General features: G+C 37.4%; 2 protein-coding genes across 4 annotated transcripts in view; both read right to left on the minus strand.

Moving 5' to 3' along the window:
• Positions 1-280: 280 nt before the first annotated feature.
• Positions 281-2,949, minus strand: LOC149837082 (pentatricopeptide repeat-containing protein At2g34400-like). Its single transcript, XM_090007233.1, has one exon. The coding sequence runs from the start codon at positions 2,910-2,912 to the stop codon at positions 1,065-1,067; it is 1,848 nt and encodes a 615-aa protein (XP_089863359.1). The 5' UTR covers positions 2,913-2,949; the 3' UTR covers positions 281-1,064.
• Positions 2,950-9,931: 6,982 nt separating this feature from the next.
• Positions 9,932-27,574, minus strand: part of PSF1 (partner of SLD five 1) — a 29,853-nt gene continuing 12,210 nt past the window's right edge. For 2 of the 3 annotated variants that reach the window (XM_090007234.1, XM_090007235.1), the window contains 5 exons: positions 25,252-25,319; positions 11,031-11,144; positions 10,755-10,917; positions 10,534-10,680; positions 9,932-10,159 (listed from right to left, as the gene is read on the minus strand). In XM_090007234.1, the coding sequence (XP_089863360.1) occupies positions 10,136-10,159; positions 10,534-10,680; positions 10,755-10,917; positions 11,031-11,144; positions 25,252-25,319 (516 nt within the window). In that variant the 3' untranslated portion in view covers positions 9,932-10,135. The remainder of the gene's footprint in view (positions 10,160-10,533; positions 10,681-10,754; positions 10,918-11,030; positions 11,145-25,251; positions 25,320-27,574) is intronic. The other variant, XM_090007237.1, reaches the window with a different exon arrangement.

Here is a 27,574-nt window from a genome sequence, read left to right on the forward strand (position 1 = left end):
TCTAGCTTTTTTTTCTAGAATTCCTTAATGTTTGGGTCAAAAATCAATAATAGTCTGTCACAGTGAAAATTCACATGTCCTCAAAAGGTCCTCATATGCTGAAGTTAAAATGCTCATTTTAATACCCAACATTTGTAATTTTTGGATATCCAAAAGAACTTGGCAAATTGTAAAGTTTTATAAAAAAACACATCATTTTTGTCGTACATTACAGTCATTTTCCATATTTCTAGTGCATGCTAATAGTTCTTTTATTTTTCTGTCCAAGTATCTCTTCCTATTTGGGTATCTATTCACATATCCCATACTGCCTTATCCACCACAATCATAATTTTTTCTTAATCTCACCAAAAACCACTAAAGTTCATACTGTGATTCAAAATAAACAAATCGGGCTTTAACTCACTTCAGCTTGTTTTCTTCAATTTTCTCCAATGTATAGTTAGGACCATACTTATCGATCATTTGCTCATTGCATTATCTCTTAAGCCCCCCTCCCTCCCAACACTTGTTTGTGTGCACGTCTCACAAGTCGGGACATCTACTACAACAGCACGCACTTCAGACAAACATCTGCTTCACCTAATGTGCTAACTTGCAGTCAAATCCATTAGTTTCAATGGTTCCAGTTCCCCTTCTCCTTCACTAGGCTTTCTCGGTACCAAAAAATGGCCACATGAGAACCTGAACAAATTGATTGCCCAACTTCAACAAGCAACAAAGAGAAACACATATATGCAAAAGAAGAGCCAACATGCACATTTCTTTAAACTCCATTAAGCTGACATTGACAAGTTGGCTTCAATTCTCTTCATTTCAGCAAAGAGTGCAGCAGCAAGCAATTCTTCTCATTTATCAGGTTCATCTTGAATCCACATTAATGTAATTCTTGATCTCCAAGCTCATCAGCAATGGACAATGCAGTCACCAGGGTGACCTCGTTGGGCTCCACCTCCACCCTTTCTGCGTTCATCGGCTCAAATATTTCCAGTACCTATTATGCACATATCCAGAGATCCAACACATTTTTCTCATGTATCTCATCAAAGCCTTATGGGCATCACCTACACGAGGTCCTCCCTTGGCTTGTAGCCCTCAGCCTTCATCTCCTCTGTCAATCTCTGCAAAGCTTCATGGATATCTCGCCATCGAGCGTGTAATGTATCGCATGAGTGGAACTCATGGATCCAGTCATCGACCTCAACCCAGCTGCAACCAGGTGTCTTCACTATGCCTCGCTCCCGCATCATCCCCCGGACCCTCCCGGCATCATCCCACCTCTTTGCCTTCACATACATGCTCGACAGCACAACATAATTGCCGGAGTTCTCCGGTTCCAATTCGAGCAGCCGCTGCATAATTCGCTCGCCCATCTCAGCATCCCTCCTGTTCCGGCAAGCACCGAGCAATGCCCCCCAGACAACCGCATCAGGCTTCACCGGCATCGCTGCCACAAACTCATAGGCCTCCACCAACCTCCCTGCTCGTGCGAAAAGGTCCACCATGCAAGTACAATGCTCGATGCCTGGTGCAATGCCATACTTCCACTCCATCAAGTCGAAGAACCCACGGCCCTCTTCGACAAAGCCAATATGAACGCACGCTGATAGCACTCCCACGAAGGTGATCTCATTAGGCAGCATCCCCACCTCCTGCATTATCCCAAAGAGTTCAATTGCTTCCCTCCCGCGCCCATGCATAGCAAGAGCTGAGATCATGGTGTTCCACGAGACTACGTTTCTTTCAGGCATTTCATCAAACAATTTGCGGGCATGGTTCAGCATCCCGCATTTCGCATACATATCGACCAATGCAGTTGCAACGAAGACGTTTCCCTTGAACCCCTTACGCTCAGCGTAATCATCGATCCACCTGCCGAGATCAAGCGCACTCACAGCGGCGCACGCAGGCAAGACGCCTGCCAGCGTGACCTTATTAGGCTCGACGCCCGCTTCCCGCATCGCCACGAACAATTCAATCGCCTCGGTCGACCGTCCGTTCTGCGCATACCCGGAAATCATCGCGTTCCAAGAGACCGCATCCCGCTTCGACATTCCATCAAACACCCGGCGGGCGTCATCAACGCGACCGCACTTGCCATACATCCCTGCAAGCGCAGACCCGACGAAGGTGGAGCCTTCCAAGAGGCCACGACCCACTGCGTAACTCTCCACCCACGACCCCAACCCGACGTCACCAAGCTCTGCACAGGCCGAGAGAACGCTGACGAGCGTCGGCTCGTCGGGGGCGAACCCGGACCGGCGCATGCGCCAGAACAGCTCCACGGCCTCCGGAGCGCGGCCGTTCTGCTCGAGTGCGGCGATGGTGGCGTTCCAGGACACGACGTCTCTCCGCAGCATTTCGTCGAACACTTGCCGCGCGTCCCCAACGCAGGCGCACCGGCCGTACATGGTGATGAGCGAGTGCTGGGTGAAGGCGTCGCGAGCCGCCCAGCCGAGCTTGACGGCGTCAGCGTGGGCGGAGCGACCGGGGAGCAGCGCCGCGATGGCGCCGTAGGAGGCGAGGACGGGGGGGAAGGAGAAGTTGCTGGGGTAGGCGCCGGATCGCTTCAACCGGCGGAAGACCGCGAGGGCGTCAGAGAAGCGGCCGGCGCAGACGAGGGAGCGGATGACGATGTTCCAGGAGAAATCATCGGGGTGGGGGAGTTGGGAGAGGAGGGAGAGGGCGTAGGAGTGGGAGCGGAGGGAGGCGAGCTTGGAGAGGAGGGAGGGCCCATCGGGGAGGTTGTTGCGGAGGGAGTGGGCGTGGATCTCCTTGAAGCGGCGGAGGGTTGTGCACTCCTTCAAGAGGGCAAGGGTCAGGGTTTCGGAGGAAGGCGAGGAGGAGGAGGAGGAGAGGGGAAGGCGTCTGGTTCTGGTAGCTTGGTGGTGGGTAGCGCGGCCGGCGAGCATGGCTCTCCGGATTGGCGCTCGTGGGAGTTAGCCAGTCAGGGATGTAAACAGAACGGGTTTGGTTCGGATACTCGACCGAATCGATCCCGTTTACTCGGGTTTGGTTCTATGGATGTCAACGGGTCGGATGTTACCCTAACCCTGATATCCTAATCCAATTAGGCAGATTCGCTAGCCAAATCCGGATCCGATAAAATTTGGATTCGGATTCGGTATTGATTTTGCATTGAAATCCAAATCTGGACTAAGATCGGAATCCAATCCATAGGACTCTGGATCTGAATCGGAATACAATTAGGTTGGATCCATGTCGTTCTCCAAAAAAATATCGCGTTGTTTCAAAAAATATGGCTTCCCAGATAAAACATCGATACATACAAAATAAGATGTACATAAAGTATATAAAACTTGATAATGAATGTGAAAATAATACAAAGTATGCAAACAATATTTTCAACATTATATTAGTGCGTTAAAAACCTGACGTTTTCAAAATAAATGGTTTTTCTGAAATATCACGTTTTTAATGGCAAAATTATGCCTAATGAAAATATGGCGTTAAACTTGCGATATTTATGACTATGCTTTTAATGGAACCCAAGACCTCTTGGCTAGGGATGCAAACTGATCTGGAACAACTAAATATATAGAGATTCGGATTGGAATACGATATGAAACAGCCAAAATTTGCAAAACTTTCATCATAGCTCATTTTGCATCTCTAGTTGCAAGACCCATTCATGGGAGAGAACCGTTAGAACACTTTTTTTTTTTACCATACTGTATGAGTAATTTGATCTGATTCTTAAAAACTCTACAATTTTTTATATTCTTTCCGTATCCAAAATCATAAATATCTCACATTGTTAGGACACTATAAATTTAGGTATTTTATGATAAAATTATACCAGTCATCAAATATGTCCAACACCCACTTAAATCCAGAATCACAGCTTTTTTTATGTGAATGTAAACCTCACGAACTCACAAAAATATATTTGTGAAATATTAGTGAAACTGAAACCACCAAAATCACATATATCATATTATTTCTTGTATACGTTAATATTTTGCAAAAATACATTTGCAAAACACTTTCTACTAATTTAACACTCTGGCATGAAGTTATTTGTGAATCTCCAAATATTTAAAATATTTACAAAATTATTATAAATGTACAAACTTTTTTATTTTTTTTATAATTTCTCGAATCATGTATAAAACCATTGTAAATTTTCATATATAACAACCTAAATAATGAATATAATCAAATAGGCATTTGAATCGGTTAAACATTCAAATGATTTAAAAACATATAAATAATGATATTATATAAAAATCATTCAACAATGCTTTCATTAAAATTATTTAAAGTGCAAGATTAATGATTTTAATTTTATATTTAAATCATTTAAACATTCAATCAATGAATGACAAACAAACGCCTCTCTATAAAAAATCATTTATAAAAACATTCAAATGACATTATATTCAAATCAATGAGTTAGAATGTTGACCTTCAAATATATATAAAAAACAAAAACAATGAATTTCTACAGTTGAAGATGTTGTGGTTGCCGTGATCGTAGCTCCTCGATGACCTTATTTGCATTCTCTAGAAGGTCAGCTTGAGTACATATCACATTATCTTGAGTACGTACCATATTGTTTAAAATGCATATTTATTCAAGTGCAAGAGTTAACTCTCCCTCCGATTCACTTACGCTATTTGTGTGCTTCTCTCTAACGTTTTTTTCTCCTGAAAGGACCTCTTTGTCGTTAAAGAACATGCAACCTTGTAGGCGGCTATAAATAGGGGTGGCAATCGGGTCAGGTTGGCGGGTCAGAATACCTCAACAAGAACACAACCCGTTTATTAAACGGGTTGAATGTGGCAAACACAAACACACCCCATTTATTAAACGGGTAACCCGACACGACACAGTTAACCCGTTTAATAAATGGACCGAGTCGACACGATTACACAGTGACCCGTTTATTAAACAGATTGACCTGATAACATAAACACGATAACCGACCCGAGTAACCCGCAACCCGATAACATAGACACGATGATCGACCCGAGTAACACGATAAGTTTATATATATATATATATATATATATATATATATATATATATATATATATATATATATATATATATATATATAAACAGGTTGCGAGTTGACAAGTTTGTGTAAATGGGTTGACTCGCCCGCCTAACCCGTTTACGACACAAACCTGGCTAAGAAGCGGGTTGGCGGGTCAGGTCAGATTTTGCCACCCCTAACTACAAAATCATAATTGAAAGCACATTTCATGGACGATAAGCAGATGTCTTTGCCGCCCTCACGCCAATCTTAAAGTCCGTAGAGGAATGTAGTGGGGCAATCCTTCGTGGCATATGATAAAAATTTACTAACTATGCGAGGGCGACTGGTTGGTTGTTGAATAAACCCAAACTTTCGAATCACTTAGCTAGGCACTTGATGCTCAACTTCATTCATGTTGTTTATCCAAATGTCCTTTCTGGCGATGTCCTTTACCCTCAAAAGTAGATCGACTTTCTCCTCCTCTTTCAATACGCCTTCACATGGGCACCAATTTACCTACATTTTCTTTATAGTTAGGTATACAAACATGCATTTATTTAAAAACATATGAAATATCAATAAGAATACTTATGTTTACCCTAGTTAACATGAAAAGCGATGAAGCACAGTCGGCACATGATATGTGAGAACCCACCAATCTTCGATCACGTCCTTCATTGCATGACCGACTTCACATTGCGGCACATAAAAATTCATGAGAAACATCATGTATCTAGGGCCTTTCAACGGATAATGTGCTCCCATATGCATAACAATGATTATATAAACAACTATAAATAAAAAAAGTTTAGGTCCAATGAAAAAATAAATACTTTCAACAACACCAACATCCTGACAAGGTTTTTTATTATGTTGCTCATGCTATTCAAACTTGCATACAAATGTGCAAGTGTGGTTACTCTTCAAGCATATTGATCGATGCGATTCAAGTCTACTAACAATTCGATGTATGATGCATGTACCACCTTTTCACCAGTGTCGATGAATAAACATGAGCCAAAGAAGTATAGCCAAAGTGCTATCATCATCTTGCCCACCCTACTACCTCCTTTTTCTCCAACAGACGGTAGTTTCGCCTTTATCCTCATCTCCTTACTAAGGTCATAATTGTTCCTAAGCTACAAAAACTTGATCTTATCGACTTCGAATGCATCATCATCTGCTTCCAAACAAATATCACACAATAATTTAATTTTTTTTCACAATTGTCCATTAACTGATTCTCCATGGCACTTTAGTTCGGTTATTCGTGTCATGTCCTCCAACGTAAGGGTCATCTCAAGATCTCCGAACTAAAATGTGTTGGTCGCCGAATTTCAAAACTGCACAATGGCCTCTACGAGGGGTTGACATATTCCATGGTATGATCTCCAAGAATTTGCAAATATGTATTTGATCCAACAACTCAGTCGCTTCCTTCGTTAGTGTTAAAAACCATTGGTGTGCTTGGCTAGAGTACAATCAGTGCGTGCAAGATGTTGGCTCTTTTGAATCAATTGAATAAGAACCTTGCAATCCAAATTAATTTTAGTCAAATCAGTTAATTTCAATGAATTCATGTATAGTAACAATAACAATAACAATAACAATATATATATATATATATAAAATCAATGAAATTAGTCAATTACAATAAATTTTTATATTTTGCACACATACATGATAAACTAATCAATTACATTCATATATAATAACAATAATAATATAAATCTCAATTTAATCAATAAAATCAGTAAATTATAATTAATTTTTACATTTTGCATAGATACATGCCAATCTAATCAATTGCATTAATCTATAGTAGCAATACCAATATATATATATATATATATATATATATACATCAATTTAATCAATCAATTGAAATAAATTTTTATATTTTGCACACATACATAACAAACAAATAAATACATTCATGTATAGTAGCAATCACAATATATATACATATATATCTCAATTTAATAAATGAAATCAGTCAATTGCAATAAATTTTTATATATTTTACACATACATGACAAACTAATCAGTTGCATTCAAGTATACTAACAATATATATATTCAGTCAATCAATTGCAATGCATTTTTACCTGTCCATGAGTACCAGACCTTCTTCCCTGCTGCGACCTCTTCATCGGATCATGCACTTTGTCCTTCACATAAAGAGCAACATCGACCTCTTGAGCAATGTTTGTATCCGACCCAACTACATGACCCTCACTTATATCTACTTCCTGAGGAGGGTCCACATTAATCTCAACCCCTTGGTCAGGTGCTTCCTCTGCTCTCTCACCACTGCCACTAGAGATAGCCGCATCTCCAACTTCACTTATCCGGCTATTGAAGTTAGCAACAACCTCATTGCCAGTCAATAGGTCACCCTCCCCCTCTTTAGATGCTTCCGGGATGAGAGACAAGATTTAACATATAAACTGCTTAACATTTTCTATAAATTCTACCTTAGACATGGTCACTTTAGAATTTGTAGCTCATTGCTTGAATACAACTGTATGTGATTGTCGATGATGCCGTTTTTGTGGAGAACATCAGACACCCACATTTTTGGCAAAGGATGTGGCACCCTCTCTACCCACTTATACACAGTAAGCCGTGTTTCCAAATTACCAAGATGACTCCGTATATACTTTTTTGTTGGCTTTTGTTGTTATGCTTGAGAAATTTCAAATGATGTGGGTGTGGTCTCATTCTACATAATCTTCTTAACGGCCATATTATATTAATAAACATATTTAAATTTTTCTACAATAACAATGGGAACATTGAACAAGCATTGCAAAAACAAATAACATTTGTGTTTCGAAAAAAAGTAAATATTGTTTTAATCATTTCATCGTTAAACAAAATGAAAGTGTTTGATTCAACCATTAAACAAAATGAAAACAATGTTTAATTCAGCCATTAAATAAAATAAAACAATGTCTGATTCAGCTATTACACAAAAAAGTACATTGTGCTTATCGAAAAAACATGTTATTAATGGTTTAACAATGATGAAATGCTTTTGATGAATAGTTGTCGGAAAGAAAGCTCGTTAAGGACCACTAGTTGGAGACAAACTCTAGATTATGTGAAAATAATTAGGTCGGGGACCATAGTAGGTTTATATTTGATTCGAGAAAACATTTCACAACAAATAAGCAACATCTCATATGTGTCATGATTTCACAAATAGTTAAATGCGATTAACAAATTACGTTATGCGAGAACATGTATTATATACGAATACGATATTTACGAATTTAGTGGGGGTTTTGCAAAATGAATTAGTGCTATAAATTTATGTGATATTGTGTTGTATATGCAAATAAGTAAGATATTTGTGAATTTGGTGGTAAGTGATAAGTGCACTTTTACATATAAATTTATACACTTTCAAAAAGTATATGCAAAAAAAAATATGATATTTATGAATTTAGAATTTCACATTTATTTTTGTGATTTCATGAAATATATGCAAAAAAGAGTGATATTTGCAATTTTTGTGGTTTCTGTTTCACTGAGATTTCACAAATAAATTTATGCGAGTTCATGAGGTCTAAACTTGCATAAAAAACCTATGATATATTTGACAAACAATACAATTTTATCATAAAAATGCCTAAATTTGCAGTTACAAAAGGTAAAAGTGCCCCAATGATGTCAAATATTTACAATTTTAGACATAAAAAAACATAAAAAATTATAGGGTTTTTAAAGAATCAAGTGAAATTACCTGTACAGTATGATCAATTTATATATATTTTAATATATCATATAGGAGTCATTAGAATATGAAAAACTAATGTCAACCACAATTTTCATGGATTTTTTGTTTTTTCTCTTGAATCTAACCGTATGGATGTGATCTACATGCTTGGTTTATAAGAACATGTCATCCAATTTTGATGCATAAACAAGATTTTTTAAGGTTTTAAAATCAATGATTCATAATCTTCATAAATATTCAAGAATTCAAAAATCACATTTATAAAAAAAATAACTGATCCAATGGTCGATTCTTAGCAAATTCACCATGCCGAGCACATCCACATGATTGGATTTGAAAAAAAAAAGTGTCGGAAGTGCCCATATTTCTAGTTCTCATATCCCACTGACTCTCATATAGAGGTTTTAATGAGACTATTCGAGTAGAATTGGACCAGCACTCTTGTTCATGCTCGCTTAGTATGTTATAATTCTTCAAAAATCAACAGCCTACAAGTTGTGATACTTTCTCAGGTGAAAAACATTATTCAAGAACAGGTTCCTACTATTTGGAACATGCTGAACATATTTACGAGGTCCGATTGGATCAAAGCAACCTGTACCTATGACTTCCAGAGGTGACATGATGTAATGGAGACATTACCAAATGTTTTCCCATAAAAGCAGGATGGAGGAAAAGAGATGAACCAAAGACAAGGAAAAATTAACCTTTTTATTTGATAGGCATTCATCAAGAGAAACACAAAATGACATAACAGCAGTTTTAGTTTATTGAATCTTCCAGCACAAATAGTGACTTTGAGAGTACATACTATAAAATGAAGGGAAATATGGACTCAAGGAAAAGAAAATTGTCGATACAGCTTCGTTGGAATTCTAGTAATGATAAGATGGGTGATAACTGCAAGGTATTTGAGAATGAATTGATAAAGTCAGAGATTACTTGAATGGGAGTGTAGATGCTCCCTTTGTAACAAGCAATTATAGGGTAGTTTAGCTACTAACCCCATATCACATGGCAACATGACATCTTATAATTTCATATTGGCAGTTCAACATCTCAGACTCGTGTATGTAATTGGCAAATTCTCATAAATGCAGTAATACTAGAAAGCACAATGAAATGGCATAAAGTGCATTTAATGTTGTTATGAACCAAATGATTTCTCGTAGAATCTAGCTGATAAGATGATTGCATTAAAGAACATCCATAACCATTTGTTTTCTCCGCACAACCAACATTAGCTTTACCCAATTTCTTGGCTATAATATTTCTATCAGCGATATGCCAAATGATGCAGAGCTTTGCTTAGAAAGTTAAACTACATATAAGAAGTCAAATTATCTCTGACAATCTACAAACAAAAACACAGCTCTGATTATTACTAATTGAACTCTTCCATCATCCCCTGAAATTTCCATAGTAGAACTTAAGTTAGAAGTTGAAAATCCCCCATTTTCTTTCACTTTTATATTTATATCATGCACATCTGATGTTCTTTAAGAGGATAGAAAAACCAAAATCTTCAAAAGCTAAGATGAAGACTAAGATCATATTTGCTTTGCCTGCACAAAAGATTCCACATCACGTGTTTTGGAATTGTGTGATCTGGAACGACTCTTATTTGCCACCACAAATGAGACTCTCATGCTCCATTCTCTCATGTTTGCCTTGATGTGAGAGAATGGAGCCAATGAGGATCAATCTCTCTTTTGGGTGAGAGAATGATTCTCACTAGATTTAAACAAACATCTGGAAATCGTAATGTGGTTCCAGGCTTACCTGGGAAATAAACTGTTCAGCATCTGTCCGCTTCATCAAATGCACCGAGTTGTTAACAAGTGATGCTAGCTGGTCACCAAGCAAGACATCACCAATATCACATAGAACACGGACCTGTATTGATGGATCCTTTGGTGGGATCATATCCTGGTAAAATAATGTTTTGAAACAGTTTTATTGCATAGGCATTTTCAGAGAGAAAGAGAGAGAGAGAGAGAGACCACTGTCAAATCAAGATCTAGCTCTGACATGTATGCCTCCAAAGCAGCAGAATGATTCTTAAAATACTCTTCTTCAGAGTGGTTAAGCTTTCCTTGAATTTCTTCCGGAAGCACAGGCCCAATCTTCCATCTCAGACCCTGTATTATTTCTGCACGGTTATACCTAGTTACAGGACATGAATATCCAAGTTAGAGGGAGAGAGAAATACATAAAGGTCAAGGTCCTCATGTATTCCAACATGTACAGAAAAGCAAATAAATTACAGTTAAAATTACATGTAGGCCATAAGACAGCGCTTGTTTCGTATCAGGGAAAGATGATGAATTACAGCACCAAAGTGATCAGCATTTCTAGTTGTTTGTATGTCTAAGCCATCATCCTGAATCTTCCTATTAGAAAGAAACAAAAAGGCAAGCATCAAGTCAGATAAGTTTCAGAAGTGCATATGTTAAAGCAAGCAATAGGGAGAAAACACAACCAAATTCCATTGGCAGTTCAAGTCATGACACTTTCCTAACAAACAGGCAAATGAGTGCAATCACAAGAATTGTAAAACCAAACCACAATACATGCTCCTAAACTAGGCTCTGGAGAGTCATAATATCTAGTCCAACTGGTGGAAAGTAAAAATGAAATTTTTTAGATACTAAAACATAGGAACACTAAGCAAAAGTATAGCAGAAATTTGTAAACTATCATATCATTTGTTAAGGAAAGAACATAATAAAATAATTTTCTAGCATTCAGTTCACTAGAAGATAATAAGATAAAACAAATTAGCCCCATAATGTGCTTCTAATTAGGAAAAGAATGTGTACAACTCAAATATAAACTGTAATACTGAATATTGAAAGCCAACATAAAGAAGGATGCCTGTTCAAAAAGTTCACTGTGCCAGGCTGTCGAAGAGAGCAAAGGAGGCTAAGCTCTTTCAAATTCACTTTTTTTTTAATAAAATAGAAATGTAAATGAATGGGCCATCTCAGAGCGGGTCCAAATTCACTTTTGAAATTCATTTTGACGATTAGAGGGGTAAAATAGTATTTTTAGAAAGTTTCCAAATGAAATGAGCTATTTTTGGCAGTTTTTGAAACGAGCTCGGATTTTGAAGTTCAATACCTCGTTGCGAAGCAAATCCAATGTAGAATTTAAAAATTTAATTTTGAAAGAAATCCATATTGTTTTTCTCGAGAAAATAATTTCAAAATTATTTTCAGATGAAACGAGCTATTTTTGGCAGTTTTTGAAACGGGCTCGGATTTTGAAGTTCAATACCCCATTGCAAAGCAAATTCAGTCTAGAATTCAAAAATTTGAGTTTGAAATAAATCCAGATTATTTTTCTTGAGAAAATATTTCCAAATTTAGACACTCGGGCCAAAGAAGATTCGAATCATCTCCAAGATGAAGGAGTTTATGACGGATCCTTTCAGGGAAAGTTCAGATCACCGTCAAGATGAAGGCGACTGCGATGAGCCTCCCGAAAAACCCTAAAGGATATTTAATTTCTGATACCATCAAGAGATTTTCAACCAAAGAGTCAATAACCATCAATATAATCCTTGAGAGAAAAGAAGGATCGGAACATCTCTGAGATGAAGGAGTTTGTGACGTACCCTTTCAAAAAAAAAAGTCAGGACATCTCCAAAATGAAGGATGATGTAATCCCGAAAAACCCAAGAGAGCTCCAATTCTGTCAAAAAAAAAGTGGGCAGAAAGATCATCAGAAGAAAAGAATCCTAGGATATCAGACTGCCGAATCTGCTAAAAATCCTCTTTAAATTTTGTGAAATTCTATTATCAATATTCTTTCACCAATTGTTTTCACAATATCAAGAATATTCTCTTTTTGTTCATATCAAGGAAATTGATAGCTTCCTTGAAAAAAAGTCATTTGCAAGCAATTTGAATTTGAATCCTGATTCTACGGAGTTAAGCCCAGTCGGAGGTAATAATTTAGATAGAAAAGAGAGAATATTTTCAAAATAATGTGCATCACTTTCAATTATTTTGAATCAACAACAATTTTCAACATTTTGACAATATTTTCTAGTCATCCTGGCGTGAAGCGAGAGATTGAGGTTCATCTTTGGCGCATCCTGACATCAGTTGTTATCCCTTTAAGGATTTGATAACGGGATTTTCAAGATTCCTTCCCTTCTGTTGATATAATCTGAGCGTCTGGGCTCTCAGATTCGCACACTTCCTTGTGTCCCACCATAGAGAGTCTAATTTCAGCTTGAGGTTAAGCTACCAATCATTTCCTCGCAAAAGGTCACCAATTTCAAAAGTTATTTAGTCTCAGCAATGAGTCGCCCAAAATCAAACCCTTTTTCAAGCTTTAGGGACCCCAATTTCATCCTTTTGCAAAACCCCTATCGGATTCATTGTGCGGAGATCCGAAGGTTCCATCATGGTTTCTTCCTTCGAGGATTTCATTCATTTTCTGCCCAATCAGGATAAGGGTACAAACCTGAGCCTCCTTTGATGAGGTATTTCATTTTCCGCCCAATCAGGATAAGGGTACAAACCTGAGCCTCATCTGAGGAGGTATTTCATTTTCCCGATCAGGTTAAGGGTTAAATGAAATGGGCTAGGTTCATGTTGAGGTATTCTGACACGCCAACCCGACCCGATTGCCACCACTATATGATATATATATATATATACGTCTTTACTTCAAGGATGCGGTTTCGCGATCCTAGTCCTTTTCCCTTTCTGTACTTTACTTTTTGTCGCTATCGCGCTATATGTGCCAAGGCTTTCCTTTTTGTACTTTCCTTTCTTGCCTTTTACTTCCAGGACGCGGTTTCGCGAACTTAGTCCTTTATTTTTGCTCTTTTCTTTCCGGTCTTTTAATTTCCTTCCGCCCCGCGCTTTGCGCCCTAGCAATTATTTGCGTATGCTTGCCTATCTACTTCCAGGACGCGGTTTCGCGATCCTGGTCCTTGTTCACTGTACTTTCTGTCTATTTCTTTTTTTAGCCCCGCGCTTTGTGCCCTGACAATTGTTATACGTATATTTACTTACGCCTTTACCTCCAGGATGTGGTTTCGCGTTTTTGGTCCTTCGCTTTCTTGCTTATATTTTCTTTAGCCCCGCGCTTTGCGCTAAGGCTTCGTTCGAGCACATGTCTTTACATCCAGGACGGAGTTTCGCGATCCTAGTCCCTGTTGATTCCATTCGGTGTTGCTTCTGTAATTTCTTTTATATATATAGCAAATGTCACTCTTCTTTTTATTGCAGCAGTCTCAACCACTGTCGTGGTTGGCAGGGTTGACAGCAGAGCTTAACCAAGCGTAAGAGCACGAGTATCAATGTTCAAGCTTCGCAGTGAGTTACAAAACGAGATACTGGTTTTTCCTAACTCGAGAAAAGAGCCTCGTTGCACGTAGGGTTGTTGTTTCCTGAGTCTTAGGCAAATGATTAGGTTTTGGTACTATTGCAACGCTAATATGAGTGGCATGGTGCAATGAGTACCACGAGGTAGATAAGATCTCAATCGTGCAAGGGCACTAGTTTCAAAACACACATAAATGGCCTCACATGCGCCTTCACAGGCAAAATGCTCGTTTGGATCTAATGGACCAGAGCACAAAGAATCAGGCGGCGATTAAGAAATCTCTGTCACGCTCGATTCGACCTAGCTTCGCCAAGAGAGAGGACGAAGGGTACCAACTCTGATGGACAGACCATTAATGGCTATATACAGACAAAAGACTCGGCTTCCCCAGTAATCGAAGGTTAAGGGAAAGGGTTAGCAATAGATAGCCTAACACTTCTGCAGAAGTTGGATGCATCCCTACTGGGCCTTTGGGGGTTTGCTCTCTCGACCATCGGTCGCTTCCTTAGGATAGGATTCAGTCAGTCAACTGAGGTATCTTAAAATACATAGCATAATAAACCCTCGAATTGGTCTCAGTTGTTTCGGTTCGTGTGCCATGTACGTACCCGCATGGTCGGTTAACAAGTGAAAACTAAATTAAACATGATCACCCTTCAGCAATTGTTTTTGCGTACTTGTGGTATCGCATGCTAGCATACTTGTGAGTTTCTTGTGCATCATATTGTAGTATTCTTAGTTGTTTTAGTTGTTAGTTGTTTTTATTCTTTTGCACTCCTACTAGTTTTTCATGAGACTGACCCGTTTTATAGGCAGATGACGAGTAGCGGCGGCAGACAGTCAATGGTGCATGCGACGTGGCTCGAGGTTGTACCCTTCCTTTCAGATTCCTGGTTGTCGTTGCAGGGTTTTGAGTTTTGGGTTTTTGCTTTAATAGGGGTTGAGCCTCTTGTTTTTCATTGTACAGTAACATTTTGAAATTAAAGATTGAGCACTCTTTTCAGCTTTCTAGTATTTTATGTTGTTGTCACTTTTGGTTTGTCGAGCTAACGTGCCTGAAATTCGACAAACTTGATTCTTAAAATAGAAAGATACTTTTAAAAGGCTTTAAAAAAGACAGAGTTCAAGTTTTAAGAGAATTCTTTCAGAGAAACTTTACTTTTCAAGTTGAGAAATTTTGGGGCGTTACAGTATATGCTTGTGGTGGACCGGATTTCCCTTGAAGAAGGTTAGTATATTGATAACATGTTTTGCCAAGATGGCATGGTTTTGCACAGATCTGACATATGGGACGAGGATGATTATTCTGATAGAAGTTTCCACCATAATTTGATCTACCACGACCACGAGACCTTCCTTGAAATCATCTCTCCCATGGTTGTAATTTTGGCTTTGGTTGCTAAAATTTGGTTTAAAAACCATATTGGTAGCATGGCTAATATTTTCAGTACCACTTTCTTCAGATTCATTGAATCGAACTTCTTAAATCAATAACATCCCGTAGAGTTCATTCAATGAGACAGGATCCGATTTTGTCTCAATAGAGGTTTTAAAAGCTAGATATTCATTTGGAAGACCTTTTAGAATCTACATAATCATATCATCTTCTCCTACAGGTTTTGATTCTATGGCCAATTGATGAGTGATGGCCTTTAAATTTTGAAAATATTCATTGATAGATTTAGAGCCTTTCTTTATGTCTTGAAATCGTGATCTCAATTGCATTACTCTAGATTAGAGTGTGCAACTTATGAGGACTTCAAGGCACTCTAAACTTCGAATGACGAATTTAAACCTACTATTTGGCTATGAATTTGTTTGGTCAAAGATGACAAAATCCACCTTAGCAAAGTTTGATCACGCCTAAGCCAATCAACATACTTAGAATTAAGATAATTTGATCCTTCTTTGAACTTTGATGGAGCAGGTCTGCTTTGATCAACAAATCCCATTAGATCAAGAGAGATCAGAATGGGTGTGAGCTGGGATTCCCAAATTAGATGATTGCTCATACCAGACGAGCCATTGCAGTTGGAGGGTCCTGAGGTTGAAGACATAAAAGTTCCTGAACTTGCCATCAATGCAAAATAGGATCGAGCCTAGAAGCGAGGAAAGAAGCATATTGCCGACTGACAAAGTCACTATAATCTCAGAGATCATAGAATATTTGGTAGCTTTGATACCGTATGAGAAAACTAGGATCAAACAGAAACACATAGGAATATGTAGTTAGGTCAAATGCAAAGACCTACATCCATGGAACCCACTCTCAAGGATTTGAAATCTTGAGAGGGGGGGTCGATTCTCATTCATCTATATAGACATACATCTGGACTTATCTTTTTGTCTTTCAAACACCAAGATGGGGGTTTTGAGATGTTTGGCAGTTCCAACCCAATCCGAATCCAACTCTCATGTATTTAGCTTATCCAGATCCGATCTGTTTGCATCCCCATTTCAAGCACCAATCTCTCTCTCTCTCTCTCTCTCTCTTAGTTTGGTGCAGTGCACGTTTCTAGTTAATACAAAAGGGCCAGTAGATTCGCATTGGTTTGTGGTAAAAAGGCTCACATGTCACCATTTCCACATTATCATATTTACAAAGTGCATCTCCAAAAACTGTATGTAAAAATTTTGATCTCAAATTCAAGTACCAATAAATTGATTATAAACTAAATTATACTCTCTGGATCTCATTATCAGTCTACTCTGTTCAAATGTTTCTGCTAAACATTGGAAATTTTGCAGTTTTCTTTTCCCAAAGAAAAATATGTAGCAGCCTATGTAACCGGTGTGAAATTGTCTACGAAGAGACAATACATAAACAAGCATAAAAACCTTATAAAAGAAGTGCACGAAAGCACTCTCACAACACTTGAACAAAATACACAAAAAGTGTATAAATAATAAACATGCAATAATGCATGTATTTCAATATATAAAAGCAAATGCTTGAGACTCTCAAGCTTCGGAAATACAAGGGGGGAACACCCCTATTTATACAAATGTTAGAAGGTGCAAAGGGGGGGCTCCCAAAGGAGTCGTTGGGAGCCCCCAACGGTTACATTTGTGACCGTTGGGGGGCCCCAATGACTCTATTGGGGGACCCCCAATGCACATAAAAGAAATCAAAAATAAAAAGAAAAAAAAGAAATTACAAAAGTAAAAAATAAAAAGAAAAATTGCAGCATATTCTAAAAGTGAATATGCGCAAAACAGGAAATGACAGAAATGCCCTTTCGGGTAAAAATATATAAATATATATATTTATATATATAGAGATATATGTACATATAATATATTATATGTAAATATATCTCTATGTATATAAATATATATATTTATATTTACAATGATTTTAGGAGCTACATTTTAACACCGCCCCTCAAACTTACGGTGTGATAACCGCAAGTTTGTCAAGAAGGAAATGAAATCTGGGCGAACATAGAGCTTTTGTGAAGAAGTCGGCAAGTTGATACTCAGATGTCACATATGGCAGATCAATGACCTTCTTCAAGTATTCCTCTCGGACATAATGACAATCCATCTCTATATGCTTTGTTCGCTCGTGAAATGTGTGGTTCTTGGCAATGTAGATGGCACTTTTATTGTCACAGCATAGCTTTGTTGGTTCTTTGACAACTACTCCCATATCTTCCAAAAGACGTCGAATCCATACTATTTCCATGGTGGTAGATGTCATGGCTCTGTATTCGGCTTCAGTGGATGATAAGGAGACCTTCTGTTGCTTTTTACATCGCCACGAGATCAAGGATTCTCCTAAAAAAATACAAAAACCAGTGGTGGCGTGACGGTTACTAGGGTCACCTCCCCAATCTGAGTCAGTATAAGCAAGCAATTTTAATTCAGAAGAAGAGGATAGGAATACTCCCTTATTCACTGTTCCCTTCAAGTATCTGATGATGCGAAGTACAACACCCATATGGACGGTTGTAGGAGCATGTTGAAACTGACTGGCGATGTGTATAGCATGTGACAAATCGGGTCGAGTAATGCTAAGATACATTAAAGAACCTACCAACTGTCTGTAGGGAGTAGGATCAGTTAGAGGAACACCGTCGTCAATCTTCATTTTGGCTCCCACAATTTCAGGAGTTTCACATACTTTGTCATCAGAAATCCCTGATCTGTCAATAATCTCACAAGCAAGTTTAGACAGAGATAGAAAATAACCACGTTGTGAATAGGCAACCTCAATTCCAAGAAAATATGTCAGAAAGCCTAAGTCTGACATCTCAAATTTTGAAGTCAAGACGGACTTAATACCCTTGACTCCTTGTATATCATCACCTGTGATTAACATGTCATCAACATATAATAACAATATTACAATCCCTGCTTTAGATTTTCTAGTAAATAGAGCAGTATCAGTATAACATGAGGAGAAACCATTTTCCAGCATTACACTGGTAAATCTGTCATACCAGGCTTTGGGGGCCTGTTTCAAACCATAAAGGGCCTTTCGAAGACGAAGGACTTTATTTTTAGGGATCTCCATGCCAGGTGGAGCATCCATATACACTTCTTCATTAAGATCACCATTTAAAAATGCATTTTTCACATCCATTTGAAAGATATTCCAATTTTTGATAGATGCAATAGTGATAAGACACCTAACTGTAACAATTCGGGCTACAGGAGCAAAAGTTTCTTCATAATCAATCCCATACTCTTGCCCATACCCTTTTGCAACTAAGCGAGCCTTATACCTTTCAAGTGATCCGGCACTCTTAGTTTTAACTTTAAAAACCCATCGACAACCTATAGTTTTCTTTCCTATAGGTAGAGATTGAAAATTCCACGTTTCAGCCCTTTTAAGAGCACTAAGTTCATTTTGCATAGCTTCTTGCCATTCTATACATTTCTTTGCTTCTTCAAAGTTTCTCGGTTCAAAATAAGAATGAATGGCACTAAGACAAGCCCTATATCTGGGCGAAAAGAAATCAAAGGAGACAAAACGAGTGGGAGGTCTCATATTCCTCTCAGACCTTCGGTGATCGAGAACAGGAATGAGTTCACTATATTGGTCAATAGCACTTCTAAAGGTGTCATGGTTTCTACGAAAGTATGTTATAGGATCACTAGAAATCTTGTCTTCTTGTTGGTTATGCTCTTCGATATTACTTTCAATGTTCTCATCAAGGTTTGATGACATATCATCATCACTGGATGTATCATCATTACTAGATAATAAGTCAAAAAGGAAGGAATAATCAAAATTTTCTTGTTGAGAAACATTTTTTTCAAATCCACTTTCATTTTCCAAAAAAGTTACATTTCTAGAAACATATAATTTATCTTCTCGAAGATCATAGCATCGAAATCCCTTTTGAGTTTCGGAATATCCAAGAAAAGCGCAGGGGATAGCCTTAGGAGAGAGTTTGTCATTCTTATCCGTAAGTATGAAACACTTACACCCGAAGACTCGTAACCTATTATAATCTGGTTCGAGTTTATACAAGATCTCAAAAGGGGATATTTTTCCTAATATTCTAGAAGGCAAACGATTTATTAGATAAAAAGAAGCAAGAGCAGCTTCAGCCCAAAAATTTTTTGGTATGTTTTGAGAAATAAGAAGGGTTCTAGTGGTCTCAATAATATGTCTATGTTTTCTTTCGGCCAACCCATTCTGTTGGGGGGTTTTAGGACAAGATCTTTGGTGAATGATTCTTTGATCTTCAAGATATATTTTAAATTGGTTGGAGAGATATTCTCCTCCAGAATCACTTCTAAAAATCTTTATGTTACTATTAAATTGATTCTTGATCATCGAATGGAAAGTTCTAAAGCATGAAAAGACTTCATGTTTAAATTTAAGAAAAAAGATCCATGAATATCTAGAGAAATCATCCACAAAAATAACATAATAAGAAAAACCTCCTTTTGAGACAACAGGTGCTGGTCCCCAAACATCGGAATGAACAATTTCAAAGGGTTTTGATGAGAACATAGTTCTTTGCTCAAAAGGTAAACTTTTCATTTTTCCGAGAATACAGTCATTACAAGAAAAGGAACTTTTACATAGGTCTTTTGCAAAATGTAAGTAAGACAACTTGGTGATATTAGGATGACCAAGTCTTTTGTGCCACATGTTTATATCTTTGTTTCGGGCAACATTACAAAAAGATTTTGGAACTCGAAGAGATTCCATGTAGTATAAATCGCCTTTTCTAAAGCCTTCCCCAATCAATTTCCCGGACAGGCGATCCTGTATTAAACATTTATCACATGAAAATTTAATATCACAACCATGATCCGAGAGTTGAGAAACAGAAAGAAGATTTAAATTAAGTTTAGGTATAAATCTAATTTTTGGAATAAAAAAATCTAGAGTTTCAAAATTACCTATTCCTTTAATTTCAAGAGAAGTTCCATCCGCAGTGGAAACAAAGGATGGAGAAGCATTTTTTGAATAATCGGAAAGTGAAAATATGTTTGGGGACATATGAAAGGATGCACCTGAGTCCAAAAGCCAAGGGACTTTACCTGGAATGGAAGAAGTAGACACGGCGGCACCGGATGTAGCTCCCTTGAGAAGAGGTTGAAGGGCTTCCATTATTTGGTTCAACGAGAGTGACCCACTTGATGATGCCTCTTCCTTTTGTGGTGCGCCGGTGGTGGCCATAGCAAGAAGCTTCTTTCATTTGGGACATACTGGCTTGATATGTCCCGGTTCTTTACAAAAGTGACATATAGTCTTGCTATAGTCCCGCTTCCCTCTTTGTCCACCATCTCCTCCTTGATTTTGGAATTTAAAGTGAGGAGGACGATAGGTCTTTACATTATTTCTGGGTCTTGATACGGCATTAACCTCAATATTTTCTTCATAATTACAAGGAACCATAAGAACACTTGGTCCTTGTTTACATAAATTCATACAAGTCTCCTCACCACTTAATTTGGTGAGAACATCTTCAAGAGAGGGAGGAGTAAATGAGGATAGAAGTGATGACCTTATTTGCTCAAATTCCGGTTTCAACCCATTCAAAAAATTGAAGAAACGATCTTCTTCAAGTTGCTTGTGGCGGAGTTCAATTGCCTCTCCACTCCATTTTGGTTCAAGCATAGAGAGCTCATCCCAAATAGAGGAAAGATCGGCAAAATATTCCCTAATAGACATTTCACCTTGAGTAAGGGAGAGGGCCTTCTTTTGAAGGTAATACTTATGAGATAGGTCTCTTGATGTATACATCTTCTCGAGATAATGCCAAGCTTCCGATGCCTTTTTGAATTTGATAATGTTGGCATTAATCTTCGTTTCGACGGATGCGAAGAACCAAGAAAGAATCTTGAAGTTCTTCATTTCCCATTCGTCGTGTTTCTTTGAGTATTCTTCAAGAGCTTTGATCCTTTCCTCTCCCTCAAGAATCTTGATTTCACTTTCGTCCATTATGGTTATCTTGGGTTCCGGCTCCGAAATTGTTCCTTGCACATAACCCCACAATCCTTTTCCTTTTATGTGGGCCTCCATATTCCCGGCCCAAATATGATAGTTGGACTCATTCAACTTGAAGCCAAGGGCAAAGTGAGACTCTTTCTCACCCATTAAGACGTAGAGAGAAGAAGAAAGAAGACGTACCAATACGATGTTTCAATTTCTTCTTAGCACAAGATCCTTCTAAAATATTTGAGAAGCAAGATCCACCACTTCAATCTCAAAAAATCCGAAGGCACGGTTTTCGAGGCACTCGAACAAAGGCGGATCTCACGATCTCCAATCAGCAACCGAGCTCTGATACCATGTGAAATTGTCTACGAAGTGACAATACATAAACAAGCATAAAAACCTTATAAAAGAAGTGCACGAAAGCACTCTCACAACACTTGAACAAAATACACAAAAAGTGTATAAATAATAAACATGCAATAATGCATGTATTTCAATATATAAAAGCAAATGCTTGAGACTCTCAAGCTTCGGAAATACAAGAGGGGAACACCCCTATTTATACAAATGTTAGAAGGTGCAAAGGGGGGGCTCCCAAAGGAGTCGTTGGGAGCCCCCAACGGTCACATTTGTGACCGTTGGGGCCCCCCAACGACTCTATTGGGGGACCCCCAATGCACATAAAAGAAATCAAAAAGAAAAAGAAAAAAAAGAAATTACAAAAGTACAAAAGAAAAAATAAAAAGAAAAATTACAGCATATTCTAAAAGTGAATATGCGCAAAACAGGAAATGACAGAAATGCCCTTTCGGGTAAAAATATATATATTTATATATAGAGAGATATATGTACATATAATATATTATATGTAAATATATCTCTATGTATATAAATATATATATTTATATTTACAATGATTTTAGGAGCTACATTTTAACAACCGGGACACAGCACTTTGGGTGCCATACCCGTGTCGACACGAGTACTGGTACCTGGACACGGCATTTGGCATGTCCTACATATTTTAGATATATATTATATTTTCAGCATATATTTTAGATATATAATATATATTTTTCAGGTACCTAGGTGACATAGGTTGCAACTTGTCCCCAGCCATGCTGCATCACCTGTAAACAGCTACATAGGACTTTTCCGTAGGAGCCAACCATTATTACATTATTACCATCAACAAAGAGGTTATACCAAGGTTGTCGGACTAAGAAGCGGAAGGGGGAAACAATACGGAAAGCGGAAGGCAGATGCGATGCATTTTAAAATGTATAGGAAGCAAGCGAGGAATAAAAAAAAATATAAGAATTGAATGGGAATAAAAATGGAAAGCAAATAAAAACTAAAATAAAAGTGTCTATTCTTAAATTTCATGATTTTTTAGTGTAAGAATTACATTTTTAACAAAATCTAAAAATGATGATTGCCAGTTTAGAGAAAGCATATGAAAGTGAGTGAGATGCGTGAGAGGAAACACAAAAAATATGAAAAGTAGAGCGAGAAAACATATAAGAAGAATAGATGAAGCATGTGAAAAGCATAGGAGAAGCATGGGAGAATCGAGATTCCCATCAAGTTTCGGAAGCGAGGAGGATCACGCTACCGAAGCGAGTTTCCGGGAAGCGGGCTTTCCACCTATCTAAGAAGCTTCTGGTAACTCTGGGTTATACTATTGTATGGAACTCCAAGGACCTTCTTTCTTTTCTTTTCTTCTTATTCTTATTGGGAAAATCATTCAATATCAGAAGAAAGGGATGAATAATAAAGAAATTGCCAAAAACAATAACATTGATAAAACCAAAAAATTTGCTCCAGAAACCAAGTCCAGACCCAACCTGCATGAACCTACCCAGTCAGCTACATCTAAAGGGGGCATTTGAGTACAAAGATAAAAGGTCCCTGGGTTCTTCCTCCACTTTTTCCAGCAGTAGTCAAACACAAGATAATTGGTCACTATGACAAAAACTTCAGGAAGTATTTATCATGGTAGAAAAAATCCCCAAGAAGTTTTTTCTCCAGAAATCAAACAACCAAAATGTCACACATGTTTTCACATAAAATGCACGTCATTCTTCGCTAAGAGGGTGTTTGATCGCTGGAGTTAAATTTTCCCTGGAAGATTTTTTTCTTCCATGATAAATACTTCTTGAAGTTTTTTTTCACACGAAGAAGCATGTGGAAGAAGATTGCAAAAAAAAAGTTTAATCCCGTTCCAGAAGAAAAAATGAAGGGTTCCTTTTTTTTAATCTCCTCCATTTCGATTAACAAGGAACCATCTTTCACAGGATTGGAGTAAGCACACTCAAATCTCAATCTAATTAACCTAAATTAGGGGGTGTTTGTTACACTCCAAATACATTGCGCACATAAATAAAGAACATTAAATGCATTGCCATATTAGATACTATAAATTTTAAATTGTGTTGTAAGTGCAGTAAATTTAGAATGACTTGTATGAGTGTTTGTGTCTTGGTATCATAATTTTAAAAAAAAATTAAATTCATGTCATGAATCAGTATGGTATATGTCCTTGAGAAATAGGATTCACACAAGAACCTTAGGGGGCGTTTGTTACACTCCCACTCAAGGGAAGCCTCTTTCCTTTGAAATGGTCACTTTGGAGGGAAAGTGCTTCCCCAAAGGGGAGATATAAACCAATTTTGACAGGAAAGTTGTTTTTTTTGCATTTATTATGTGGATCCCACCATATATTTCCCAGACATGTTTGTTTCATCCTTTGTAGGAAAGATGCCCTATTTCCTATGAAAGAGAGCCTTTTTCATAAGAAAGGGCTGTAAGAATGGCCCACCTGATTCATCTACGCAGAAAGTAAGGGTGAGGAATGAGAGAGAAAGCTGCAGCAGCAAGAGGGGACTTCTTCTCATTAGAAGTAGTGCCCTATTTCATGTATATATATATATATATATATATATATATATATATATAAAACAGTAACTGGATTGGATTAAGTATTTTGGATCCATACCCAGACACAAAGTAAAACTACATGTCACATTAGAAAACCCGACCCGGTTATGATACATTCTTAATAAGGGCATGAAACAAACGCCCCCTAGTATGTTTTTTATTGATAACATTAAAAACAGTTGAAACTTGAAATAAGAAATTATTCCAACAAGTCTGTATGCTTCAACATTATATATATATATATATATGTGTGTGTGTGTGTGCAAAATGGATATAGTGAAACAATTTTTCATGCAAGCAAGATATTATTTTAATCGTTTTAAGTTGGAGCTAAACACAAGACAATTTTCCAAGTTTTGAAGAAAAAAAAATCATACAGGACAGCATACTTGGAGTCCAAGTCAAAATTAGTAGTAGCATTAGCAATCTGGAAAGACTTTGCCCTATTTTCTACCCAGAAAATGAAGGATTCTTGTCTTCAAACTGTAACCATTCAAATAACAACAGTCACTGAATTGTTAAAATGCCGCTCAATATAAAAAATAAACAGATCAAATTGCTCAATCCTCAACATACTTTCATAAATAAGGATAATGATCACAATGTTTGATTAGAGGCAAAATTAGAAACAAAATAGGTAAACAAATTCTGCAGCAAAATCTTGGGTTCTTGAATGCTACATAATAGATAACCTTTAGAGTGGCATCATTAGTTGCCTTTGTCAAAATATTTCAAGAATTCCTGCCATCAATAGACCCACTTGTACAAATTATGTATGCCACATAAATTAATGCACATCAACATACCTCATTAAGGACTGAAGTTGAATATGATGCTCGTTGCATTCTTTAAGAACGTGCTCAAACATATCATTCTAAGATGAAAAGGGGAAGAAAGAATTAGTGATCTATAAGAACTACACTAAAACCATGAACTTGTGAAATTACAAGATCAGTAAACTATTATATTACCGAAGGATAGTCTCCAAGTAAAGCATACATAAACACACAAAGAAATTTAAGTGAAACTTGATGCACATTGAGAATACGATGGATCCTTTTGCTTTCATAATGAACAAAGGTTGTGATTTCACCATTACTGGATGCAGATGCATGTGGAAGAAGCATGTTGTCTGGGAAAAGATTTGATTTTACAGAACAATGCACACATAATAGAACAAAACACTTAAGTCCTTTTCTGATATCATTCTAACACTAGAATGCCATAAATCAAGCAGGAAAACCATTAAACAATGATAATTTTTCAAACTAATTCCAGATTATTCTAGATTGAAAGTTTTTTTGGTGTAAAGGTTTTGTTTTTAATGATAAGAATGATAAACCTTCTCCTCGTGCTATTCCTTGTATCTTTTGGAGATATGCAAATAACCAAAAAAGGCTATAGATGATTTGATTTTAGAAACAAAAAGCTATATGTTTCAAGGAATGCGTCCTTAGAAAAAGAAAGTTTTTTGAAATAGAAAAATCTAAGAAAATAACCTAGTATTCTTTTCTATTGGATCTAACCCAAAGCATGAAGATTGTAATGTTGATCTTAATAAAGATCAAGAACTTAGAGATGATATAGTGAGTAAAGAACAATCTCGTGATAATGAGATTAGAGAAGAGCAACCTCATAATGATCAAAGTTGTATACAATATTTCTAACATAGTGATCTTAAACCTCCATGTGCACTAGAAAGATATTGATGATGAAAACCAGATGGAAACACAAACTAGAAGGTCATCTAGAGTATCAAAACTTTATGCAAAATTTGTGTCTAATGACTCCTTTTCACCTAAGCACCAAGCCTATATTGCATCAATACATTCATATGTAGAACCGTTGACCTATGCTCAAGCAAAAGAACACTCTGAATAGGTAGAAGTCATAAGGGCAAAGCTAGATGCCTTAGAAACGATCAAGTACTTAAATTATTCAAGACATTGTCATAGAAAAGAATGACATTATTGAAAGATACAAAGCTAGATTAGTGGTCAAAAGATATTCTAAAGAGTATAAAAGATATTCTCAAGGGTATGAAATAGATTATGAAGAAAAATTTGCCCCATTTGCTAAGATAGCCACAATTAGAACCTTAGTAGCCCTAGCCTCTGTGAAAAGATGGTCAATATATCATATAGATATTAAAAACGCATTTTTAATGAGAATTTAGTTGAAGAAGTTTATAGGGAAGCACTAACTAGTACAACTATTCCTAGAGAAAAAGCTCTTCATTTGGATAAAGCACTTTATGGTCTTAAACAATCACGAAAGACATGATATTCCAGGTTTAGTCAAATTATGTTTGATATTGGATTTCAATCTTGTTAGACTGAAACAACTTTGTTTGTTAAGGTTTTTGATGCAAGTATGATTATTCTACTCCTTTATGTGAACGACATGATTATCACAGGAGAGGACAAAAAGACAGTTGAACTACGTCACAGGGATTCGGCCAGACAAGTGTCACACCCGCATCAATGTGACGCGGGTGCGGGTGGGGCACCCGGTGCGGTCAACGCACGCAGGATCATTTTGGTCCATTTTTGGATTATTTTTTTTTAAAAAAAAAAAATTGACCCTGATTTTTTTGACCCTGGGTGCAGTCAACGCACCCAAGGTCATTTTGATCCATTTTTTGGATTTTTTTTTAATTTTTCCCTATGAAATGGGCTGCAAAATTTTAAAAAAAAAATCCCTATGAAATGGACCCGCGGGAACCCCCGGACCCCCTTCTATATATATATGGACATTAAGGTTATAGAAACAATTTTCCAAGCTCATTTTCTTGACAGGGACCAGAACTTTGCATATCCATTGGACAAAGTAAACAATAAAACAATATAAAAATGTATCTATCCCACCACTGAGAAGGGTAAGAATGGACGTTACAAAGCCTCATTATTTTACACTTCATCCTTAACAGCACGTGCAGCTTGTGCAGTCATAGACCCACCAAAAGCAAAAAAGACCAATTGGTATTCCGTCCCCAGCCTGTCCAACCTTTGTTCCCCTAAAATACCGATTATATAAGGGGGTATGGAACATCAGCCAAAATAGAGTATCCGTGTGACATGGTTTCAACCTATTGTCATCATCAGACACGAATAGTTCATTTTGACTTAT

The sequence above is a fragment of the Nuphar pumila genome, chromosome 5 (genome assembly GCF_984573655.1).
Source record: "Nuphar pumila chromosome 5, dmNupPumi1.hap1.1, whole genome shotgun sequence".
NCBI lineage: Eukaryota > Viridiplantae > Streptophyta > Magnoliopsida > Nymphaeales > Nymphaeaceae > Nuphar > Nuphar pumila.

Coding starts and splice junctions, on each gene's coding strand:
- LOC149837082 (XM_090007233.1), bottom strand. CDS start 2,912: ATGCTCGCCGGCCGCGCTACCCACCACCAAGCTACCAGAACCAGACGC.